Source organism: Acromyrmex echinatior, chromosome 4 (assembly GCF_024713525.1).
Source record: "Acromyrmex echinatior isolate Ae372 chromosome 4, ASM2471352v2, whole genome shotgun sequence".
Taxonomy (NCBI): Eukaryota; Metazoa; Arthropoda; class Insecta; order Hymenoptera; family Formicidae; genus Acromyrmex; species Acromyrmex echinatior.
Genome location: NC_141855.1, coordinates 12065949 through 12088423, shown reverse-complemented (window position 1 = coordinate 12088423; position 22475 = coordinate 12065949). Strand labels below are relative to the sequence as shown.

General features: G+C 29.9%; 2 protein-coding genes across 6 annotated transcripts in view; one reads left to right on the top strand and one right to left on the bottom strand.

Annotated features, from left to right (window-relative positions):
* The window catches only part of LOC105146496 (BRISC complex subunit FAM175B), a 34346-nt gene that overhangs the window by 4532 nt on the left and 7339 nt on the right, over positions 1-22475 (top strand). The window lies entirely within an intron of this gene.
* Hex-A (Hexokinase A) lies at positions 1070-20428 on the bottom strand. Of its 4 annotated transcripts, none has more exons than XM_011056801.2 (7): positions 20282-20428; positions 6389-6551; positions 5324-5679; positions 5015-5111; positions 4372-4726; positions 3844-4114; positions 1070-3238 (listed from the first exon to the last, which is right to left on the bottom strand). In XM_011056801.2, exons 1-7 carry the CDS (start codon positions 20336-20338, stop codon positions 3161-3163), a joined length of 1377 nt encoding a protein of 458 aa, XP_011055103.1. In that variant the 5' UTR covers positions 20339-20428; the 3' UTR covers positions 1070-3160. The 4 variants fall into 4 exon arrangements, with proteins under 4 accessions (XP_011055103.1, XP_011055105.1, XP_011055101.1 ...); XM_011056803.2 differs by having other exon boundaries at positions 20232-20288; XM_011056799.2 differs by lacking the exon at positions 20282-20428 and adding an exon at positions 18370-18707.

The following is a 22475-nucleotide window of genomic DNA, read 5'->3' as shown; positions in this document are numbered from 1 at the left end:
GATATTCTTATGGATCTATTCTTTTTTTAAGACAATCTTAAATAATGTCTTAAGATGCTAATATAATCACCTGATTGACTTATAACATTTTAAGACTGTTCTTAAGGCAATCTTAAATATAAGAATCGATTATGCGAACCATCTAAAGAATGTCTTTTAGAATATGAATGTCTAATGGGCCTTCAATAAGCCATTACCTAAGCTTTAAGTCTTAAGAAATTGATCAATAAGGCCGAAAACTGATTTAATAGTTGATTCTTATATTTAAGATCATCTTGAGTACAGTTTTAAGATATCATGAATCAATATGTGACTGATATTCATAATTTGTTCTCATATTGCAAGATAGTCTTATGTTCTTAGAGATGTTCTTAGGTCAGTATTCATAATCGATTCTTATATTTAAGTACAGTCCTAAGATGTCAATCAAAAGGCATCTTAAGACATTACTTAAGACAGTTTTAAAGTAAGAACCGGCTTTAGAATAAGATGCTAATATAGTCCTCTGGTTTGTGATATCTCAAAACTATACTTAAGATGGTTTTAAATATAAAATCTGAATAGTGATCAAAGGCCGGTATTTATAGTCAGATCTCATATTTAAGACCGTCTTAAGTACAGTCTTGAGATGTCACGAACCAATCAGAGGATCGCATTAATGTTTTAAAATATTACTTAAGATGATCTTGAAATAAGAACCGACTATGAATATCAGCCAAAGAGTCATATTAACATCTTAAGATATTATTTAAAATAAGAACGAGCCTTAAAATAACAACAATCTATGAATAGCGTATAGTCTATTATTCTTCTCATTCAACTGTGGTTTCAACTCAGTTTCTTAAAATTTAAAGCTAATGGCTTATTGTAGAAAGCCAATATAAAGTATTTAAAAGACATAAAATGTGTCTTCTAGATAATTTAGACATTGCGTATTGTCTAGGATGATCCATCTTCTGAGAAAATATCTTTGCGTTTATGCAATTTTTTTGCGTTTATTAATTTTTTCAAAATGTAACTTTATATTTTCACTATTTTACGCAGAAATAGCAATGAAAAGAAGTATCTCTTTATTTGCATGATTATTTATTTTCAACAGCAACGTGTACATAACAATATTAATAACGTTCTACATGTAAAAAAAGTCATCGCTTGGAGAGCGATGATGTATTTGCTCACTCACTCTCTCTATCACTCACTTTTTCTCTCTCTTTCGCTTTCTTTTCTGTTTCCATAAATAATTTTCCAATGACGGCAGTAAAGAGAAATAGTTCTCTTAAAATATCGTTGTATACACATTTTACATTTTATTTCTTATCATTTTTCTTTCCAGAAAAGGAAAATATTTTTCAAATGCCCTTTCTAAAAACTTCTGTAATCTTACGACGAATAATGGAATAATCTTATTACTTGTAGTAGTATTACTTATAAATCCATTACTTAATACAATTTTATCTTCATTAAAACCAAGGATATAAAATTGTAAATATTAAGCAAGAAAATCATTCGCATTTTAATTTGCATTACTTTATTTTTGTATCACTTTATTAACTTTTGATTTAATTGTATTCCGGTATGAGTACTCACCGACTTAAGTGCTCGCAATCGTCGCAGCATGGCGACGGAAAAAAACTCGCGAATTTGTAAGGAGAATTATGTAATTTTTAGATTTCAGAATTCCGAAATGTACACGGTGTTGTCGAAAACAAGCGCACTAAAAAACCAACGAAACTTCGCGAGCCTTATCATTTATCTCATTAGGCCTTATCGCGATAATGATAAGGATATATACTCGATTAATAAAGCTGATAAAATTCCCCGAATGTTTTATCTTCTATGCAATCGTCAGAGATATCTAATAACTTAATAATAGCATTATACAACATAACTAAATAAAAGCTGCTAATATAGAATCGAATAAATTAACTTTTTATTAAACAAAAATAAATATATTAATGAACAAAAATAAATTTTTTAATGATAATTCAAAATTAAGACTTTCCGATATTAAAGTTTCCAATTCTATGTATCATTCAGGCTAAACTTGAGAGAAGATAAAATTCCATTTAAATTTATTTAAAATTAATTATGTCGCGATGTAATTTGTTTTTTTTTCCTTATGAAATCTGTAAATATTTTTATCTTAACTACTAACCAAGGCAGCTTAAGATATATTTTCCTTAAGTAGCAATCGTTTTTAAATTGATGGAAAATTTAAAACGTAAATAACACTCGATGATTTGGGGACATGATGTAATAAAATGAAAGGATTAACTGAAACAGTACTTAAATATCGATGAAAAATGTATTTATTCTCGAATCAATCTTTGTTCTGACAATCGCTATGATCTATTTATCCTCGATTTAATTTGTTTACACTCATCAATATTTTTATTAACAATCAACAATTGACACGGCCACTCGGTATTTCTTCTTACTGGTTTACTATATCCGCGCGGCAATTTACTCATTTTATTCAAATATATTTAACTCTCTCTCACTAATTTTTCCTCGCAGAATCGCGAGATTAACCATTTACGCTAACGAGTGGATATGCGAATCACGCTAAATAGCGATCGTCGTACTAGATCGCCGCAGGAAGTATGTTCTTAGTTTTCTGGCAAGAACATTAACTAAGTAGTCACCGTCTTCTAATCCGCTAATTGTAAGTTACTGTTTTTGTGCTCTATGTACAGAAATATTCATCGCGCAATTTTTTTAGATTCTATTCATTTCTTTTAAACTGCACTCTCTTACATCTTTTTATAAATTTTCAAAACAAGGCAGGTAACACGCATGCTAGTGCATGTTATTTCAATATCTTTTTTTTTTTCTTTTATCAAAAACGAACTCGTAATCTAATTTTCGATATTTGATTATATTTTGTATGGATCCTTTTCCTAACTGACAAACTATCCAGATTTTGAAGAAGAAGCCTAAAGAATGATCTAAAACGGTCTTAAAAGAAGGAAGAAGATAGAGAGTGTAAAAAGTGCAGCTGAAACGAACAAAAGAAAAAAAGATTTCATATTTTTCTTTTCCATATTCGATCGCTTTCACTCGTTCACTCGTTCACTCTAGTCAGCTCTCTCATACCACCGTTCAATTTTATATTACACGTAATTGAATTGCAGCTAACTCGCTACCGACTACCGCGTCTTCACCGTCTCTGCGACGCCACTGCAGCGACTAGAGCAGCGCCGCGGCCGCTACCGTCCTCCGAGAGCATCAAGTCAAACTGCAATAAAGAAGTCAGTGAAAAAATCCGGGAATAAAAATTACTTTGTGATAATATAGTGTTATTTTGTTATCTCATCCAAAAGAATTTGTTTCTTTGAATAAACGTAATTTCCGTTCATTACATATTCTAGAAAGAGAGTAGTTCTTAAATAAAAATCTCAAGCTTCAATTTTACTTAATTTTTTATTTTGGAACAAATGCATTTTTGTAAGATTAAAAATATACTCGTAATAAAAATAATATAAGAACTAAGGCTTAAATAATTTATAAAATCAATATAATAAAAATTTTCAAGTTTTTGTATTGAGCAATTCTCACAACCATCTACAACGATAAGGATACATACACAACATTGAAACTTATATATTATTATAATTTCTGGCTAAATGTTACATGTTTTGTTCAAGATTGTTATTTAAATGAGTAGTTGATTTTTATATTGTGTCAAGGTTAACATTGAGAATGGTCCAATTAAGGTCGAAACGTTTGTTATCATAAACTATTTGTTTTTTAATAACTTAGCACTAAGACTTTGCTTGATTCGTAGCTCTATTTTTATTATACTCGTAATAGTTTCTTCATTTCCTATTCCATTATTCTTACCTTGTATTTCTGAAGTTCGTTGATTTTCACTGTCATGAGATCGTGGAAGTGTGGATGGAATCGGTATACCGATCCATCAATGCCCACTGTGACATTATTCTCCCCTATTTTGTTTAGCAACGCTGCTATTCCCGCGCTCACCAAATGCGCAGCTCTTCTCGATACCACCGAACACACATATCTCACATTTTCACAATCTTGATCACTCACATTCCGCATTCCTAGCTCGGCTAATACTTCCCGGCAATTCGTATATCTACCTTTAGGATCGCTGAAACACGCAAATGTATTTTTAATTAACTCCTGGATTTTTCATAGCTTAATTCTTAATTAATCACGTAAGACGAATAATTTTAGTCCATATTTTATAATCCTTAATCATTGATAAGTAATACTTTCAATTAATTCAATTTTTCTAGAGAAAGCAAAGATTAGAGAGGTCTCCATCACGTAATTCAATTTAGCGCTTATGATAAATCTGGAGAAATCTTTAATTATAATATGCAATTAATATCAATTGATACTTACTTTTCAATTTCGGAGACGTATTTCGTGAAAAATTTGCCGCGTTTTCTGAGATCATTGGGACATTTACCGCCGAAAAGAAAGCCAGCGTTCACCAACTTCTCAAGAACCAGTCTTGTTAGTTCACCCATATACATGCCCGAGATCATTTTCTCAAACAGCTGCTTATTAGGATTGATAGAATTTTCATCTATGGCACGATCAAATTCGGTTATCACAAAATCTAGCACATCTTGTTCACCAAATGCGCCCCATTCTGTGTTTATGAGCATATCGGACTTGCTTGTGCTATAGTTGCCTGGAATCGCACATTGTACGTTTTTTGTTTTTTCGACGTAGCAGGCATTGCTTCCAGTACCTGTAATTGTATTGTAATACTTTATTCAAATTTATAAAGATAAAATGTATATTTTATAATTTTATTTGAAAATAGTAATAAAACTTACAATATAATTTTCTGAGAATTTAATTTTCTTCGGCAATGTTATTTTTTTTTTATTACGTGATTTAACATTTAAGTTTGCAAATTTATTCCAGTTCAAATTTATTTATATAAATTAATTTTTTGCATGATATTTATACATTACGGTAATAATCTATTATACAAAATTCGTTTTAGTTAAAAAAATTAATGTTATCCACATACCGACGATTAAACCGATGCGACAGTTTCGATTTTTCCAAGCACATGACATTAAAGTGCCGGTGGTGTCATTTAAGATCGCACATACGTCAATTTTAACCTGTAGAAAATAATTATATATTTATATTGATTTTTTAAAGTTAAGTTTTTATAACATCTTTGTAGAACATGAATATTAACTTTCAAACATCTCATCATAATAAAATAAAATACAAACGAATTAGATTGAAAAATAATATAAATATATATCTCATTATACAGATATATGTACCTAGATATAAAATATCTTATTCATATGCAACTCGCACTTACTTTTCTTCTACTAATTGCGTCTTCGAGAAGGGCAACGACATCTTCACCGATTACGCCGCTACAATTGAAGCCCTTGGTCCACCTCACCAAGTGGCCTTCTGTCAATCCGTGTTGGGTCAGAGGAAAACTGAAGGTAAAGCCTAATGGTAGTACCTCGTTCTGCAAGTTCAGGTCCTTTACGAATAACGCCAAACACTGTGCAATGTGATCAAACAGCTGAGTACCGGTTCCCAGCATCAAACTCTGGGGTATCGCATAGATCTTGCTTTTCATATCGAAATTCTGACGGTCCAATGTGATTAGCAACACTCTAAAATTCGTACCGCCCAGATCCAACGCTAGGAAGTTGCCCTTTTCTGTAAAAAAAAAACTGGATTTAACTGCAACTTTCTTTCAAGATCTAAGCAATTTTTATTTAATTCTTCCTTATTGATATTTAGTATAGCATCGTTTTTTTATAAATAGAGCTTTTTTGTTTTCCCATGTTTCAATACATCTGAATGAATCTTAAATTAATCTTCTGTATGTATGAACTTAAGGATACAGAAACAATGCATAATTTAATGACTTGTATCTTTCTATAATCTGTTTCTTTTTCTTTAGCATATAATTTCTCCAGCCTTATAAAAATATCCTAAAAATCTGCATAGATAGTCAATAATCATAAACGAATCTTACTAAAATATAATTATATGCGTGATGAATTTTTACATTCGATTTTAATGTCAAGCTTTTAGATAGGACTTACTGCGTCTTAGAAGCCTGACTAACTATAGCGTTATAGTGTAACATTGCGCAAGTTTTCTATATAGTAAAAAAAACTGCGCAACAATACTGTAACACTTCAGTTACAGTCGTTAAGAATTACAGGATAGGCCTTCTAATCTTTTTATGTATGAATTCCATATAAATATGCAACTGTTGTAAAATGCTTTAATATGATTAATGTATACATTTGAATTTATTTTAGATCCATTGAATTAAGAACAAAACCAATCATATTAAAGAATTTTACAATTGCGAAGCTGCTTTCTATACTGAACGCAGCCATGCTTTCTTATTTACCTGTGCCATTCGGCAAATCTTGCACATAAGTGGTGAAGCATTTGACGATCGCATCGTCATGAGTTTCCTTCGACAGACCCTTGTTGATCTCGTCGGTGAGCTTCTGCATGACCAGCCGGAGCTGGTCATTTGATAGGACGAGGTCCTTGCAGGCATCTCGTATCTACGGACAGAGAAACGAACGATGAGACTCGTTATCGATCCACATGGCAGTGTTATTGGGTGACCTTGAATCGTCCTTAGGCACCACGCATATCGCGCAACACGACCGCCGAACACGGGCATTGCATAACGTTCTCGCTCTCACTGATGCGCATATAACATCGAGAGATTTCGAATGGAGGAGAGATCGCGAGATGATCGATCCTTTCTCTATTGATTGCTGACCCCCGACGTCATACCGGCGAGAAATTCAGTACGAACACTCACCCAAATTGTACTTCCTATGAATTCTAAGCGAAATTTCAAGCCGAATTTTCCTTATTTTTTATCATATACTTATTAAACTACGCATTAACTCTTTATAGGAAAAAAGATGATTCAGTTCTTGAACAGAACAAATTTTCTATATATTTCTATACATTAAACTATATTTTTATCAGTAATATGATGTTTCTTTATAAGCCTTCGGTTTCTTGAAGATTTCAAGTCTTAACGTTCGAAGCGATAAAAAGAAAAAAAATAAAACTTGAACTTGAGTGGAAAGTTTTATAATAATATAACGCAACTAACAAGAACAGATTCTGCAAACACGAAAGCATATGCATTTAGGCATATAATTCTTAAAGCAAACATTAATGAAATAAATAGAAAGATGAAAGTAACGTTTTACTCAGATTTAATAATATCAATTTAATTATAATTCAGCATATTTGACATTAATAAAAAGAGAAAATATTTTTAATTAAATGGAAGCAGGATACTTGAAACGATTAAAACATATCATATTTCCCGCCAATTTGATACGTTCTTTCTCCCACCGAGAGCGTAATGAAACATCGATTTATGACGTCACTGACACACCCGCCCGCTGACCAATAGAATCCATCATGAATGAATAATAGTAAAATATACACGTAGCGTATGCAAAAGTACGTGGGTTAATGCACGTGACAGAACGTATTACAAATTTGGATTCATAATTTTTTTTATATTAGTTTATTTATAGCGATATGTGTATCATAAATTTTTAACAGAAATAAAATCTATAATTGCAAAACTTGAGTCCACCTACGTGCAAAATGTATAAATTGTTTGACAATTTGTAATAAACAGAATATAAATACGTATGAATATATATTTATAAATTTCATATAATAATAAATAAAATTTCAATAATAAATAATAATATATAGATATATCTGTTACATATTTTATTAATTTATAAATATATAATATATTTACATATATTTGTAAATTAACAAGAAAGTATATATATTAGATATATGTATTATCCATTTATTATTATAAAATTTAATTATATAACATAAAATTAAGTATAGTCGAAGATACATCTTAAAGGACAAAGTACATCGTATGTCTCAACGATATCCAACGGTAATGATGGTATCTGCGTTCAATGGTCAGAGATTTCTTTTGATAATACTTATTTATATTCTCATTTACATTTACATTGTGGTCTCGTTTACGTAGCTAATTGCATGATTCAACTACTTTCAAAGCTGTTCGCAAAAAAATGAAGAAAACAAATGAACCGCGCTTTGTGAACTGCCTTGTGACTGCGAACTCATCGGACATTGTACTAACACACGCAGCTATACGTTAACCCTTAACTGCATTCTATTTCTTATCTTCCTGCTTATCTAACCTGATTCTATCATCTACTTTCCACTCCATAATGTACATATTAGATAATTAACTTATTAATTTATGTATTTATACCGCGTTGTGTGTGTTAATTAAAGAAAAAAGCAAATGTCAGTTAATTTTTATTTTTAGCATCACCTTTCAAGTAAGTTATACACTATCTAGTTTAATTAGATCATTTGTCGGATAATTTATATGTAATAGCCAATTATTATCTTCATTCTTCCCATTAATAGAATTCTGTTTACTGCATTTTTGTTACAGCAAGCAGCAGCAGCAGCAACACAAATTTCTTTTATTATTTGCAAACGTTAATAGTATAAGATTCAAAACGATTCTCAGCGAATACGGTTAAACGATTCCGTTATTATACTGTTGACATCGTTATTGTTGACATTTACTTAGGAAAGATGTGCGTTTCTTATGCGAGATCAATTCTATCACACAGCATCCCTTCGTAAATATGTGATTGTAATTGTCACTTAATAAACTTTCTCTTGAAACTTTTATTATTTCTTATATTTATTTATTTTTTTTTTTTTTACATTTTTGCAATTATTTCTGCTTTCGGAGAAAATTATGAAATATAATAAAATGATTGCGTTACAATATTTCTAGAAAAGAAATGGAAAATTCTCAAGTTATATTCTTCTAACATTGCGGAATTCAATTGATGTTACTCAACTTTTAATTGTCCCAATTAAGTTTCATTCTTGGTTTTATTTCTCTAGTTATTTATGATCGGAAATATTTGTTTGTTTGACTTTTTTCAAAATATAAGAAAGAGTTTAATTCTAAAAAGTCTTTATAAAATTTTTCTATAAAATGTTTCAACAATAAAATTATAAAATTGTTATCATCGATTATCTTTCATTATTTGAATTTTTTTATATTAGGTGTTGGAATTAATTCGTAGCGTTTTACAAGTGATTGGAAGTACTTTCATTAATGTATTTTTTAATGCTCATGTGAAATAAATAACATTCTTTCATTAAAAAACGCTACGAATTAATTCCAACACCTAATAACTTATCTTATTTTTTTTTAGAATTCGTACTCTATCAAAATTTTTTCTCTGTATTACATCTTTTTTATTTTTAATCCAATATTTATTAATTTTATTTTTTAATCTATTTGCTTATCTTGTTTATATTAATATCGCTTGTAACACTTTATAAACCATGCAATCAAAGTTAAAACGAAAAAAAAAATTGATTTATCATATAGATATTTCTTTTATCCTGTTTCCATTTTTGACCAATAACTTTAAATATTAATTTTTATAATTAATATTCAAATACTTCTAATAATTTTATGCATTTTATTATTACTTTTAATTTCTTTGATGTAAAAGCGAGAATTATTTTATTATTAATCCATCATTGTATTTCAAATTTTTTCCCTTAAGATTTTTTAATTTTTTGCATCCTATTATTCAGATCCAATGACCCATTCCTCTAATCTATCTTTTAAGCTCTTGCCTCTTTCATTTTTGATAGTAATAATTAAAAAATTATATAGTCTTTAAATAATCACAAACATCGCCTCTTCCTTTTTTTCTCTCTTTTCGCCATCTTTTAATGTTCTCTCCGACCTTGCTTTCTAACCTTGGCTCCAATTTTACAGACAATCTTTCGTGCAAGCTTGTTTTCTACATCCCTGATCTTCTCAATATATTCCAAATGCGGGCAACTCGAAGAAATACATGATAAAGATCGAATTTTAAACTAGTCTGATTTAAATGTTATGGAAATTATAGGAAATGTCAAATAAATACCAAGCTTTATCGAGCTTTCCTCAAACGTCTTCTAGTCCAAATGTACATGATGTCACACAAACAGATATACACAGAGACACGGATACACATTTTACCCTTTAAGCTTCTTCTAATCATTCACTTTTTGACCACTCGCTCACCTCCTGCTTGATCAAGTCACTGCATAACGTAGACGTCTTCATGGCCCTCCCAACCTCGCACTCGGTAGTGGAGCCCTCGAGCAGCTTCGTGGTTGCTGATATGAACGATCAGTGATAGAAGAAAAAACGTAAATCGAACGCACGTCGATCTTTTTCCCTCTACCTATGTTTAACCTCGTCGATGTCGGCTTAGAGACTAGCTTAGCTCGACTAGGAAGTGGAGTTTTTGATTCCTGATAAATATATAAATTACAAGCTGTCTCTACGAACTTTATATCGCGACTGGCTAGAATGACGGCGCCTGTTCGTCCGTTCCCCACAAGAGCGATTCTGATAGAGGGAATGGAACTTGTGTTCATAGTGGGGTAAAAGGAGGCCATGGAGGAGGCAATGGTACCAGTGATGACCCGTTTTCTCATTTCTCCCCGCGATTTTACTAACAATTATTGCAAAGAATCTGTCCTTTTTTTCTACGAAGAAATTTGACGGAATATTATTCTATTTTATTGGGTCATTAAGTATAAAAAATTGAATTTTAAGATCCAATATTATCTAGTACTCTATAAGTACATAGGTAAAATTCTTGCTTGATTTTTATCTTCTGATTTTTACTTTTTTATTATATAATATAATATTATTCTTTTCAATTTCTTATCTTTAGATGTTATTTCATTTTATTTTTATTCATATTACTTTTAAATACTTTATGATGTATATAGTACAAGTATTGTAAACATGAAAACAGTTGTGTAAATATGATTAATGAGGTAAACAATCACATGTGCTTAAAGATCCATTCGTTGATTATCAAAATCGAAAGTTTTTGTGTGTATACATTTTTTTGAAATTATAATTTTATTGCAAGAGAAAGCTGTTTATACATATTATAAACATTGGATTAAAATCAAAATAAAGATATACTTTTTAAATTATGTTAAACTTTTAAATTAACTTAATTATGAATAAATAATTCTTTTTTTAACGCATTAAAAGTTTAATTTAATTAAACAATTTATTTTAATTATATATAGATTAAATAAAAAATTTTAATAGTAAAAAATTTATAATAGATTATATGTAAAAACATTTAATTAAATTATAATATCCAAAATATATTTTATTTGCATATCAAATCGCATGAAGATTTTTTGTTAACATCATAAAAAATAAAGGTTTTTTTTTCTAATATAATGAGCCGGCACTGCGGCAAATCAGTTAGTGGTGGAAGAGTGAGTGGGGTGGCAATGACAGTAGAGAAAGAGGGGTGACTTTCCCCTCGCATGCATTCGATGTTAAGGTGGAGGTTCGTCCTCAAGGGCAAATGGATCAAAGCTTTTCTGAAATGGGTACTTCCTATATTATTTCCTAATAAAAATGATTTATCAACTTATATTATTCCCTATATTATTTTCTAATAAAAATGATTAATCAACCTATATTATTTCCTATATTATTTCCTATATTATTTCCTAATAAAAATGATTAATCAACCGATACTCAATTATATATAATTTCATTGATTAGATGTCGTTAAACATATGATAAAAAATATAGTATATTATTTCTATCTCTTGAGTCACCTTTAATTTTTTTTGTATTTTATGAATGATTTTATAAATCATTTATATGGATTTATGTGGATATGACTTTAACGATTTTGAAAATTATAAATATTATTAATTTAACATTGATTGTACAAGTTGTGGTGAAATAAGTGGAAGTAACTTAATATCTAATTCAGATAGAAAAATCATTAAAATTGAATATTATTTGTTGACAAATAATATTCAATTTTAATGATTTTACAAATCGATCGAAAATTTATTTCTATAGCATTAAAACAGTCATTATATAAAAATTCTGTTTGAATCAATTTGTATTATATTTGAGTGAAAAAATATTGGATAAATTCGGGTTAATATCATCAGATGGCACAATTATATTGATCATACCTTTAATTAATATTGAATTGTATTAATATTGAAGACTTTATCGAAGTGATTACATTTATGATGAAATTTATTGCTTCAGACGGATCTTTTAATGGATGATGCAACGTTTCAGTGAGTTAAAACATGTGGGAGCGAAAGTCGGACCGCGATTGGTCGACCCCGGGGGCTCGCCCGTTCAATCCCTCGTTGGTGACGTCACCAAGTCTCTCCTTTAAGAGACGAAAATATATACTGCTACATACTACGCAAGCTATCTCGTTCTTTTCACCTATTTTATTTAAATAAATTTTTTTTAGAAAATTAATTTCTTTTTTTTTCTTCAGTGTGTGTTAATTCTTGTTAACTTAATGATCTATTTTTTTTATAATCTTTCTCAGTTGTGTATTTTTAACGGCATAAGAAATTATACATAATGTAAACATATATTAGATAATAAATGATAAAATTACGTAATATCAATATAATAAATATTTAACTTCATTTTGTAATTTTTAATTCAGAATGTCTTAAATTCTGGCGATCATACAATTCTGGTGAAGAATCATATGATTCAAGAATCATATGATTCAATCGTTAAAAATCTACAACGTGTTGCAATTTATGCGTAGCGTTGTTATCTGTGATTCTGGGAAAGAGATTACTTTATACTAAGGTATTAAACTTCCTAAGCTTGTATGTTTCTTTGAATTGTCAATAAACACAAGCCGGACTGACAAGGTGCGATCGATAAGATAGCGTCTGCTTAATTGTCAGTTATCGATGCAATTTAGTTTCGATATTTTTCATATACTTACCTAATTATAGAAAAGCACACATTGAACAAAGAATAAATATAATAAAAGGATAATGTTTTTGCATATATATGTAATGAATATGTATTTATAGGAAGAAGAACTATAATCGAATGATCATTTCTATAATCGTAAATATATAATTTGTATTCATTATTCGTTTTTCAATTCGTTTTTTTTTCAAGAAAAAATTTTTTTAATGTTCTCTCTCTCTCTTTCTTTCTCTTTATTTTATAAAAAATTTTATATAAATCTGTGATTTAATAATGAAGAAAATAAACTCTCGCTATGTTATTATTTGTTAAATCATCCTATTCTGATAGTTATTTCCTTCCTGAGTTATCTCCAATTATCTTGCAATATATATCTTTTCCTAGTTCCTGACAATTTCCTTTCTAACAGGAATAATACTTTGCATTGTGTATACATTTGTATTTTTCGCGAGAAAACCAACAAATCATTAGCAAAAATGAATCATTCAGATAGAAAGTAAACAATATTTTTTATGTCGCCATAATAACGTAAGTTTCATACGTAAGTTTCCATAATGACGTATTCGCATCACGCGAATATACGAATAAGATTTTTTGTATATTTTGTTTTTTTTTATCAATTATACATTACAATATTTGTAAATTTTAAAAAGATCGGAGAGAGCGATTTTTGTTCCAAAAAATCTAGTTTTGTTTACATATATTGAATGAGATCCGGTTCTTTTTAACGAACTTATGGCATTTCTGATGTTGATAATAAATAATGTTGATAACCCTGTCAGGATAATTCAATCAGTCTTATCGATGACTCTGCTCAATAATCTAAATAACGATATAAACATATTCCCGATTATATATTATATCGTTTATTCGGTGAATTGTGTATCTCGACAGATTTTCATGCCTTTTGATAAAAGCCGAAATGTCGTATGTACAATATAAACTTTGTACATAAAATTCTCTTGTTTTTCCTTCTGCATTAATTATCGACAACGATTAAAGTCCGGGTGTTTCGATAAAATTGTCTTTATAAGCCTCCGATATTTCGTTAGGGTTATCATCTCTGACGATACGTTCTTTGATTGCACAAACATATAATACAATTGCTTTTGTAATGTAGAAAAGCAATGAATGGCAAAAATCTTCGATATTTTTGTCGCGAAAATATGTTTCTAAATTGAGCGAAGAAACTGCGGTTAACGTTCGTTTGTGTTCCTTCCCCTTCTCTCGCCGGTTATATACATAGCAGAAAACGCGCTGAAAAGATATTCAGTAATTCTGACATATATTTTTAAGTACTTTTCTCTCTTTTTCTCTCTTTTTCTCTCTTTCTTTCTCCCTCTCTTTGCTGGAAAAAAAATGCGTACGTGAAAACACATGCGCATTTCGAACTTGTGTATATGATTTTGTACATATGCGCGCCTTTAAAAATCGAGAAGTTTTGCATTTTTAATCTATTGTCCCAAACTAAGAATTAATTTAAAAGCCTTCTGGTATTTTCTTCTAAAAGTTAAAAAAAAATTTTTTCACATGCTTTTACATCATATCTTATTTTAAAATAATGAGGAGAAATGTTGTACAAAAATTTTCTAATTTTTTCACATTTTCTCGAATTCATTGACTTGAAAAATTGCAAATTTTTTACGAAAAATGAAACAAAGTTTTTTTTGCACAAAAATATATTGCTTTAACATGCAATACCTGGTTATCGCGAAACATTTGTGCGAATGTGTACTGCAAACTTTTAAAACATTTCATATGCAATGACCTAGTACTTTAGATAACAGCTTCGCAAGTTACTTAACCTTGTAGTTGAGTGCGTCGTATCTAATGCGACAAGAATAGTATTTTATAATTGTATATAATCGAAGTGAAGTAAGTGGAGACAGATAGAATTCAGTGAACGTTTCGAACGTCATGTGAAACAGGATCGTCGCGATGTTACATAATATGCACGTTGCTGTTACAATCATTATTTCTATGTGCGGTGCACAGTAATACAATACATGACATACGGCGACCAATGGTCGATGCAGCTAATAGCAACGTCAAACTGAAGCGTCTACATCTATTAACTACGTCAACGCATGATTTAATTTTTTACATAATTTTTTTGTATTCGTAAATGAGAAAAGAGATGGCAGAAAAAAATGGTAAAACATGCGTCACGTATCACGTGAAAAATCTTGAAGATATTCCTAATCAATTAGAACAAAACATTGAGAATTATTAAATTATTAATTTACAATTTCCTCATCGATGCAATAGAATGCTTAAATGAATTCGATCTTTGAATTACCCAACTTACAATGGGCTTATCTTCAGCAATAAACAATTGAGAGAAATTGAGGAAAAAAAATAGAAGATAGAAAGAAAAAGAACAGTCCTTAAAAGATCGTTTATATTCTAGGAAAAAAGGAAAAAAATAAGCAATATGAAAAAAAAACATGAATATAGTGAAAAAAATATAATATAATATAAAAAATTATTTGACTAAAAAAAAATTTTAAATTATATCTGATTGATTGATGAAGCACTTTTTGATAATAAATAATTTATTATTTTTAATTAATAATTCATCATTTATTTTTCATTTATTTTTTTGTAAAATACATAAATAATAAAAATATAAATTAGAAAAGGTGCTACATTACATCTACGATTTATGCAAGAAGAAAAAAGTAAAAGTACTTTATTTAAGAAAAATTCTTGAATCTTGAAAACGTTTCCGTAAACTAAGATTTCTTCTAAAACGTGAAGAAAGAAAAGTGCAATAATGTTACAATGTGACAAACTGGGAATTCTTTTTCACTGTAAGATCCTCTTTGATGAACGAAATGAGGTAACATTCATAATGCGTTATTAATATTCAACGTTAATGACGTCACACAGTGTACGTCAAACGCGCTATTATTATTTAACGTATTAACTACTCATCAATAACATATTTCGATTAAAAGTTTCGCGTTGCATTAAATATTACGTAAACAAAACATGTTCCATATTCACTAATCTCCATTCCAGTGGTATGCATTTATCAAAACGTATCCGGTGACAAAAACAGGAGGAAAAGAAGAATAGCTTACTCGCACAGTTCTTCTTTTGCTAACAGTATACATTTTTTCCTAATGAATCACTGTCATATATCGTGTTTCTTGAAACAAGAATTTAGATTTTAAGTAAGGTTTTAAATTCTGGCAGTATTGGGTCGTTGCGTTTGAAATATTTTTACAAAGTATAATATAATATATAGGACCAAGAATTTTAAGGATGGATTCAGTACATTATTTTAAAATACCGATTCTCATTTTATTTCTATATGACTTACTACCGGTATTTATATCAAGTAATAATTCAAGGATCTCAGAGAAAATTAAAATCACGTTAAATTAAAATAATTCAATAGCTTTTTATATTATCAAAATGAGAAGGTATTTTAATATATTTTTTTTTTAAATGTTAATATGACTCTCTTTTAAATAAAAAAGCTATAAGAGGAAACAGATTGTTCTTGTCACATCATATAAAATATATAGGACAATTTTGTAAATAATATGAATCTCTCTTGATTTGAAAAATCACAAACAAACTGACAAATGAAAATATATATTTTGAAGGAAGGTAATATTATCTTAATATTTCGTATTATTCTTTCGCAATTATTTTTCTCTTTCAATCTTTCCCTATACTTTTGTACTTTTTAATTCTATTATTATTATTAATTAAATTATTTGATTATTAATTTGACAGAAACTAATTTAGTATAATATAAAAAGATTGCCTGTTTAGACACTTTTGGGGTACACATTTCCACTTCGTTGCTCTTGCAACAAGGTCTTCGAATGAACACCGTAACTGGCTGGAATCATTGTGCCAAGATTGTGCTAGCTGATTGATCATTTCTTACGTAAACAATATACATATTTGATAAAAAATTTATAATTATTAACAATTATGAAGTTTTAAATTATTTTCGATTATAGTTTTAGTTACATATTTTTTCAACATTGTAAAATTTTAATTTATTTTTAATAAATGTTTCATTTTATGTAATGTATATTACATTTTTAATTTAAGTATATAGTCAAATATATGAACGCTGTTTTTATAACCTGCTTAACATAATTATGTTTGTTGATTAATGATTTTAATGATTAATGATTTTAATGATTAATGATATTAATGATCGTATAAAAATTACCAAATTTGCACCGGGCACATATCCTGGTTCCATAAATAAATAGAAACAAATACTTTTTTTAAGAATATAAATAATTCTTGAGAGAAGCTTTTAGAAGAAATTAAATATATTATATGATGACATATGAACTGTGAGCATCGTAATGATATACGCTGAGGTTATTTTCAAACTAAACATGCTACTCTCGGAAATCGATAATCAAGACAAAAAGAGAAACCTAGTTATATTTCTCTATTTTTATTTTGTTGTATTTTTCATTAGGTTTTTAATTTTCTTAAAATGGTTCTTTAGTAAATCGAGTTATCATAGAAATGTCTAATTTTTTAATGAAGTTGAAGTACCGAAATTGATGTGGGCAAAACTCTAGGATAGGTTAATGATGAAATAAGAGAAAAAAAATGTTGAAGAAAATGTAAAATGTGTTCATGTATAACTTGTGATAGATAAAGTTCGCAGATGCTTCTTTGATTAATTGTACACAAATCTTACCATAGATTTTTCTCAAAATCGAGATTATAATAGTTTTAAAACATTACAATTTTAATAGTCACATTAAAGTAATAGGTCAACTATTCTCAAAGATTATTTACATGCATAAACTTGCATATAAATTTAACTTCGAAAAGTAAACATAATCTCATCTTGTTTTCGATAAAGATGAAGTTCTTGATTTACTATCATATGTTCCATACTATTTCATTAAAATATAGTTTTAATATTTTATCCAAATTATGCAGATATTTATAATTTTGGGTGCGCCCTGGTGAGATATCCTAAATTTTTGCCATTTTACTAAAGAATTACTTTAAAATATATATCTTAAAAATTTTCAATAGTTCTATCAAAATATCGTAAAAAAAATAAACATGAACAAGATAGCTCCAATTAATCTTAAAAGAACTTTTTAAATTAATATTTTTTTAAATTAACATTTTATATATAATACAAATGTAATAAAAATTAGATATGATTACTGAAATAATAATACTTTGTAATATATTTTTTCCTTAGATATCTTATATAATGAAATTAGAATAAAATTATCAACATAAATTATTTCTTTAATTAAATTCGCAATAAAGTCTTCATTAGAAAAAAACCAAATATACAATAAAAAGCAGGAAACCAATTACAATTAATTCTCCTCTTTTAATTATTTTGATAATTAAATTCACGGTAATAAGAAATTCATAATTGTGCGAGGAAAATTAAAAATGTCCAAGAATCATCGAAATGACTTCTGAATAGTGATGTGTTTTTATCATGGAAAATCTTATACAAGAAGAAACGTGTAAATTACCTCGTCTGTCGGATTTAAATACATTTCTGGATCCCGATAAGACGTTTCAGAATCCCTTCTCGAATATCTCCGTATATCTAATGTTTCTTTCTTGCTGTAACACTTGCATATTCTGCTGAATAACGATCTGTTTTTTGTCTTCATGTTGTCAGCTCACCTTGATACTTCCTTTGACCTTGACCTTGTCTTTGACCCTGACCTCTCTCTTACACTTTTCTAGTAAAATGATAATTTCGGGACTGGTCCTTGCACACGATTGCTGCGCGATTATTGACTGTCCAAGAACAATATCAAGAGACATCTAACCCTGAATAAACACTTGGCGAAATAATTTTATCCAATGCGTTATTGGCGCCATCTGAAGGTATCCGTCTTCCGAAATGCGCATGAGAATTGAAAATCAATGAATACGCCAGCCGAAATCATCATCCTTATCCAAGATTTTAAGAGTTTTTTAATTTCGTATGAAAAAAAGAAAAACAAAACGTAATATCATATTAGAACTAATAGAGGAACTAAAATAACACTTCAAGGGAATTAGAAAAGGGAAAGATGAAAAATGGAAAGTTCAATATCATGTTCCCGCCTGGGCGAAAGTTCTGAAAATAGATTTCTCAGAAGCAGTGATTTCCCTAACATATTTTTATTACTGAAATTGATCTCTTCTGAAGAAGCAGAAGACGAATAAATTACGTCGAATTTGATGTTAGATGCAAGCAATTTCGCACGAGGCTGTCTATATCTAATAATTAATTATTGGAAAAATTTTTACGGTTCTCTAAATATCTGACCTTGAAATATACCTACTCAGGAGGAAAATTCAAACACCCCGCCATTTTGCTTTCTAGGATCATTCTACGTCTACGAACGGGCATTGTTTCATCGTAATTTCCTGGCACGAAATTCAAATATTTCGCAAAATTTATTATTTTAAGCATAAAATAATACTTTTTCATTTAACATTCAAAATTAATATTAGAGATATTAAAAAATTCTCAGAGAGATGCTCCTATTTTCACGTTGATGTGGAAATACAGAACAATTTAGCAGTAGAAAAATTAAAAGTAGAACAGGTTGATTTCCTCAAACAACACGAGGAAAAAATACGAATGTATGCCACGCCACGTCACACATTGAAGACAAATTGTCCAATAAAACTGTCTAATAAATCATATCTTTGAACAGTCCTATGTAAACTGTTATATCTTTGAACTGTCCCATAAACTGTCGTATCTTTATAAACAATAAAATATATATTTTTAAAAGTATTTTTTTTTAAACCTTAAAGTAGGAAACTCTTATTTAGTACTCTAAGATTTTTTTTATATATGTAGATAGCTATAAGAAAAATTGCGGATCGATTTCAAGAAAGAGAATTGATCTGTCCGCATATTTCACAACTTAATTGTTCCTTTTTGGTCTTGTCAACGGTTTTTCATTGTGACACGTTCAATGACGAGCCGCTATGACAATCTATATGCAAGTAATAAAAATAAAAATGTTATGTAAAATATACTTGAGAATATGAAGATTAAAATTTATGATAATTCATGTCTGCAGTTGAGCATGATCTTATTATCGTCAGTCGAATTAAATAACGATATCGATTTCGAAGATCTCCTTTCCGCAGATTAATTTTTCGGAGTACAGCGGAAATTATCACAAACTGCTTGAAAATAATCCTGCTTAAAAATACATAATCCTGTTTTGCGTTAAAAAATATCAGATATTCTCCCATATTATAAATGATATCGAATTTACGTGCGTTTCGTCATATAAAATATCGAGGATATTCGAGTTCATTGCATGGGATATGTTAAGGACGAATGAATAGTTTTGCACAAAAAAATTTGTGTACTTACGCAACGAAGGTCAAGGATGCCGCGAAAGGAGGGAGGGATCATCGACTCACCGATTGGTCAATGTGCTCCCATTTTTCCCCGACATAGTCCCAGACTTGTTCGGTCATTGTTCGCGAAAAAAACAGATGAAGAAACGGTAAAAATACGATAACGAGATACAATAAATATCGATGGAGGTCGTGATTAGTGGCAAGCAATCACGACACTCTCGGGATCACTGTGGGCTTACATCATTTGCGCCGATATTCGCGGCTGCAAATATAGCCAATCTTCAAATATGTATGTATCTCTTGTTCCTGTGTGTGACTCTGTAGGTACGCTTTGACTGCATGCGTGATTTTCGCGGAGTATTTTGGGCGAGTCAATGTACAGATGGAACCAAGTATCTTGCGTGATAGTGTTCACACATACTCTATTCTAATTGGGTTGTTCGCAACTGCTTCGAGGCGCGAAAACGACATGACGAAATGAATATTAATAAAAGATTAATGAATATTTACAAAAGATAAATCCACAAACATGGCTCATATAATTCTGACGCCGTCTTTACCGGTCTGAAGATCATGCGTTCTGATTCATACATTCCAAAACTCAAGTATGCAATAGGAACAAAGGTCTTAGTTCAAGAATGCAACAAATCGCTTCAAAAATAATCTAGAGATTCATCTCCAAGTCTAGTAAATGAAGAACGGAAGTTTACCTTAGCTTTTTAATATATGCACTCATGAATATTCTGAATTAATCTGATATTCGGATCTCACTTTGCGAAGTCCGAAAATTGACGTTCTAAAAATTTGAGACCGATCTAAACCGAGCTGTCTTCGAATTTTCAAAATGAATGTAAAATGAATATTATATGAATTAATTTTAAAATGAATATTTAAAAGATATACACATTTATGCATATTTTAAGGTGCGGTCGAATTGCCGCTTCGAAGCATTTTTTGATCAATTAGTAAAATTCTTCCTTCCGATTGATCAATCAAATGCTTCGAAGCACTCGTAGCGGCAACTCGACCGCACTCTAAAGGTTCGCCTACAATGGACAATAGCGGTAGTGGTAAAGCTGTAATGCATGGTCTACAATGGGCAGTAGCAGTAGTGGATTAAGGAGTAGGCGTAGAAACCGATCAATCATAATTGAATGTCAGAAAAATAATCAACTTGGTTTGGTCGACCATGCATAAGACATAGACGCGAGTCATAAGTCACAAGTTTGTTGCATTATACCCGATTTATACTTCAGTCTAATCCTGAAATCCTAAAATTCAGCCAATGAAATACAGATTTCAGTTAGGACCAATTAGAACTGACAGTCCTATTGGCTGAATTTTAGGATATTAGGATTAAGATTGAAGCATAAACCAAACATTAGCTAATCCGATGCATCAATTTTAAAAGTGACACTTTGAGATTGATGACGTGACAAGTTTGCGACTCGCGTTTTACGTCTTAAGCCCGATTTACATAAGATGCAGAACGCGGATCGCACGTAAAATTAGAAACTAACCTAATGTATTTTAATTATAATATGGTTGTTGAACGCAGAAAGTTGAACTTCAACTTTCGCGTCCTGCGTCTTGCGTCCTACGTATTGCAGTCTGCGACTTATTAAGCCTATTCTACAATAATCATAAACGTAGTTGTAAGTGGTAGTTGTAAGAATTGATCAATCAAATCGAATGTGAGGAGAATCTTTGACTGTGATTAGTCAATTCTTACAACTACAACCACTTACAACTACGCTTACTATTATAGAATAGGCTTTACAATCTGAAATACGTTTCACTTACGATCTACGACCTGCGTTCTGCATCTTATGTAGATCGAGCTTCAGCCAATCTTGAAGCGTCACTTTTAAAATTGAAGCATCGGATTGGCTGACACAACAAACTTGCAATCTGTAACTCACGTCTTATATAGATCATACTTAAAGGTGCCTTTTTATGCTAACGCTTGAAACTCATTTTCGGCGTCAAAATAAGTCACGTAATAGAAATTGACGAATATCAAGCATCAATTTGATCACATGATGTAGGGAGCGTTTATATTGGCCATATAACTGTAAACCGTAATTGGTCAATTTTTACAGATTACGGCATATGGTTATGGCCAATATAAACGCTTCCTTAGACTGAGAAATACGATTTCGGTCAGATGGGAATGTTCATATATTACTGTCAGTTGACTGCCAATACTGGATATCAATCATAAAACTTTTTTCCTAGGATGAAAAGTGAAAAA

What these genes read in the sequence shown, in the direction of transcription:
- Hex-A (XM_011056799.2), bottom strand. Translation starts at nt 18,513, where the DNA reads ATGAAGACAAAAAACAGATCGTTATTCAGCAGAATATGCAAGTGTTAC. An exon ending in TCGCATCGGTTTAATCGTCG is followed by an intron (nt 4,727 to 5,014) that starts GTATGTGGATAA and finishes ATACAATTACAG; the next exon opens with GTACTGGAAGCAATGCCTGC. An exon ending in TACGTCTCCGAAATTGAAAA is followed by an intron (nt 4,115 to 4,371) that starts GTAAGTATCAAT and finishes TGCGTGTTTCAG; the next exon opens with CGATCCTAAAGGTAGATATA.